The sequence below is a fragment of the Triticum aestivum genome, chromosome 1B (assembly GCF_018294505.1).
Source record: "Triticum aestivum cultivar Chinese Spring chromosome 1B, IWGSC CS RefSeq v2.1, whole genome shotgun sequence".
NCBI classification, from domain to species: Eukaryota; Viridiplantae; Streptophyta; class Magnoliopsida; order Poales; family Poaceae; genus Triticum; species Triticum aestivum.
This window is the reverse complement of record NC_057795.1, coordinates 26,935,054-26,938,476: the sequence shown is the minus strand read 5'-3', so window position 1 is coordinate 26,938,476 and position 3,423 is coordinate 26,935,054. Positions and strand designations below refer to the sequence as shown.

The 3,423-nt window shown below is 49.5% G+C and overlaps 1 protein-coding gene across 1 annotated transcript; it reads left to right on the top strand.

Moving 5' to 3' along the window:
* The first annotated feature begins 1,251 nt into the window (after positions 1 to 1,251).
* On the top strand, positions 1,252 to 2,625 carry LOC123085389 (cysteine-rich repeat secretory protein 55). The gene has a single exon (XM_044507022.1). It carries the CDS (start codon positions 1,378 to 1,380, stop codon positions 2,194 to 2,196), a length of 819 nt encoding a protein of 272 aa, XP_044362957.1. The 5' UTR covers positions 1,252 to 1,377; the 3' UTR covers positions 2,197 to 2,625.
* The last annotated feature ends 798 nt before the right edge of the window (positions 2,626 to 3,423 follow it).

Here is a 3,423-nt window from a genome sequence, read left to right as displayed (position 1 = left end):
GGCATTCTCCAGCACTAACTTAGTCCATGGATTGTTCTTAATTTACTGCTAAACAATGGCTTAATTATGCGACGATACGTTTTTGGTTAATTAAGCACATGGCCAAGATAACTTGGTTATTTTTTGGAGGTGTGACCTAGCTAAGGCATGTATGGCCGATTCCCTAGCGATTAATTAATTAACACGAATCGATCGTAAACAAATGAGCATGGAGGAGATTTTTTGGGTACGTGGCACGCTTAATTAGTTGGGCAGCAACAATCCACATCCATGGACCAGTCCGCATGATCTAGAAGTTGACAGGAAACCGAGTGCACTACTCGGTTTACACCGGAGGAAACCGAGTGCCCGCAAAACAACACTCGACTTATGGCAAAACACTAGGCAACTTGTGTTTCCTTCGCAGTGCATACACCAATTATTATGAAGAATAATACTCCCTCCGTCCGAGAATATTTGTCGGAGAAATTGATGTATATAGACGTAGTATTTCCGGGCGGAGGGGTAGAGAGAAAGAAGCGATTAAAATTCTGATTCTTTTACTTAGAATTACGCCATAGATTTACATGGGTGATACAAAATATCTATAATATTGTTACACAAGAAATCCTAAAAAGAAAGGAAATAGGGTGCTTAGATCCAAGCAGACACAGAAAATGAGTGTCTGTCCTATTCGGTCAATTTGACATTAACAAATCCATGAACAGAAAATTGGGTAGTACTGTATTACTTTGCTGTCAAGATCGATTGATGGATCCCCGTTGAATGGTTGTCTCCACATCACATCCAGGAAAGAGTTGACCAGTAATGCGCTGCGTTAGTGTGTCACCACCGACGCGGAGACCGACCCGGTAGGTCCTAATAACCGGCCTTCTCCAACACTAACTTTGTCCATGGATTGTTCTTAATTTCACTGCTAAACAATGCCTTAATTACCGGACGATACGTTTTGGGTTAAGCACGTGGCCAAGATAACTTACAGGAACAGGTGAGTTCGATCAGTCGTTTGCTTGCAGTTTAAGAGATGACCCGAGAGATCAATTAACATGCATGGAGGAGATTTTTGGGTACGTGCATGCCGCCACGTACTACTACCCAACAAGAATAATAATCCACATCCATGGACCAGTCCGCACGATCTAGAAGTTGACAGGATCAAGTGCCGCCACACACACAGTCTCCAGCCATTAACACACAAGAGACATGGATGGATGCATCCTCTCGTCAATTATGGCTGCGCAGAGAGCCATCAGCCATGGACCAAGCACCCATCACCCACTGCATCTATAAGAAACGAACCCATGCATGCAAACAAATCACTAGTAGCAGCTAGCCTACGAGCCACACACATCACATCAAAGCGCAGCAATCAACGCAATGGCGTCTTCCTCGTCGTCTCCGCTGCTCATGCTGCTGCTGCTCCCTCTCCTGCTCGCCATGGCGCGTCCGTGCTACAGCGTCGACGCCATCGGCACCTACTGCGCCAAGAACGGCACCAGCGCGGAGACGCAGGCCAGCATCGACCAGGTCCTCGCGGCGCTCGTCCCGCGCGCCTCCGCCGCCTACTACGCCACGGCCACCGCCGGCCGCTCCTCGTCCGCGGTCTGGGGCCTCGCGCAGTGCCGCGGCGACGTCCCGCGCCAGGACTGCTCGCTCTGCCTCGCCGCGGCCGCCAAGGAGGTCGCGTCGTCCTGCCGTGGCAGCTCGGACGGCCGGGTCTTCTACGACTACTGCCTCCTCCGGTACTCCACCTCCAACTTCGTCGGCCTCGCGGACACGGGCTACACGCTCATCCTCCTCAACACCCAGAACGCCACCGGCGTCGACCTGACCGCGTTCGACCGGGCGCAGGGGAAGCTCATGTCCCGCGTCGCGTCGGAGGCCGGCGGCGCCCAGAACAAGGGGCTGGCGACGGACACGACGCGGCTCGGTGGGGACGGCGGCGGAGCCAAGACGACCATCTACGGGCTCGGGTGGTGCACCAGGGACATCACGGCGGCGGACTGCGGGCTGTGCGTGGCGCAGGCGGTGGCGGAGCTGCCCAACTACTGCCGGTACCGCCGCGGGTGCCGCGTGATCTATAGCAGCTGCATGGCGCGCTACGAGGTGTACCCCTTCTTCTTCCCGCTCGACGGCGCCGGCGAGTCGGCCGACGAGGTCGCACAGTGCGACAAGATCGTCTTGAACTACCCGTGATGGGTGGAGTACAGCTAGTCAACTAGAGTGCTATCTACAAGCACTCTAGCTCGTTGTGCGTATCTGGTGGTGGCGAATCCATTTGTTAGTGTATGGCTGGCTCGTAGCTAGCATAAAATCCAACCGGGGTCCAAATAATTCTCGTGAAGTGCAAAATAATAAGCGAAATAATAGCCTCGTGTTTGTTTGTGTACATGTTTGCTTGTGAAAATAAATTTCGTGCAAACTACCCTAATGTAATTTCCATATTTGCAAAACTACTACCCACCAAAAGTTAATTAATTTCATATTTGTCTGTAGTGACTTCATCAATCTCAATATATTATGTCGGCTCAGTCTCTCTCGGAAATGATTATAAGGGTAGAGTGTGTGTGCTTGCGTTTATAGAGACGAGTGTATGTATGTGTATGTGATGGCTTCGATTGTACTGTGTCCAAAAATATTTAGTTAATTAATTCTTTGAGAGCAGTTGATTGCAATTTTGAGTTGTCAACCACCTTGCTCCTTATAAAGCTGTTATTTTTTCGATAAAGGGTGGATTTTATTGACTCAAAATGAAGCATCAAGAAGATACATGACACAATAAACACACATTCGGCCTCTGTATAGTTAGGATGCACAAAGCTAATACCAACTCACACACACGAAAACACGCCAACAACTAGCAAAGTCAAATAAGAACAAAGCTATGTGTAGGCGAGGAAAAAAGGAAAAAAAGCCCTAAAGTGATCAGATCTGTGATCAGCAACCTACAGTAATGACCATATCCGCACCAATCATCTCATGACACCATATGGACGACGAGATTCTTCAACAGCAACGCCTTCAATAAGGGAGCGACACTCAAATGCCGCCATCACAGGATCTAACCAGATGGCCAGAATCTAGATTTTCACCCTGAAGAATCAGTTCAAGCATATCCGAGCAATGCCTTCAACAAGGTAAGGATGTAAGAAACACAACGTCATTGCGAGGTATAGCCACTCGGGCTTGACCTAGGTGAGGGAGTCCTGGATTAGGGGGTCCTCGGACAGCCGGACTATATGCTTATGCCGGACTGTTGGACTATAAAGATACAAGATTGAAGACTTCATCCCATGTCCGGGTGGGACTCTCCTTTGCGAGGAAGGCAAGCTTGGCAATTCGGATATGTAGATTCCCTTCTCTGTAACCGACTCTACGTAACCCTAACCCCCTCCGGTGTCTATATAAACTGGAGGGTTTAGT

Bases quoted from the DNA above. Each gene is read 5' to 3' on its own strand.
- LOC123085389 (XM_044507022.1), top strand. From the start codon at position 1,378: ATGGCGTCTTCCTCGTCGTCTCCGCTGCTCATGCTGCTGCTGCTCCCT.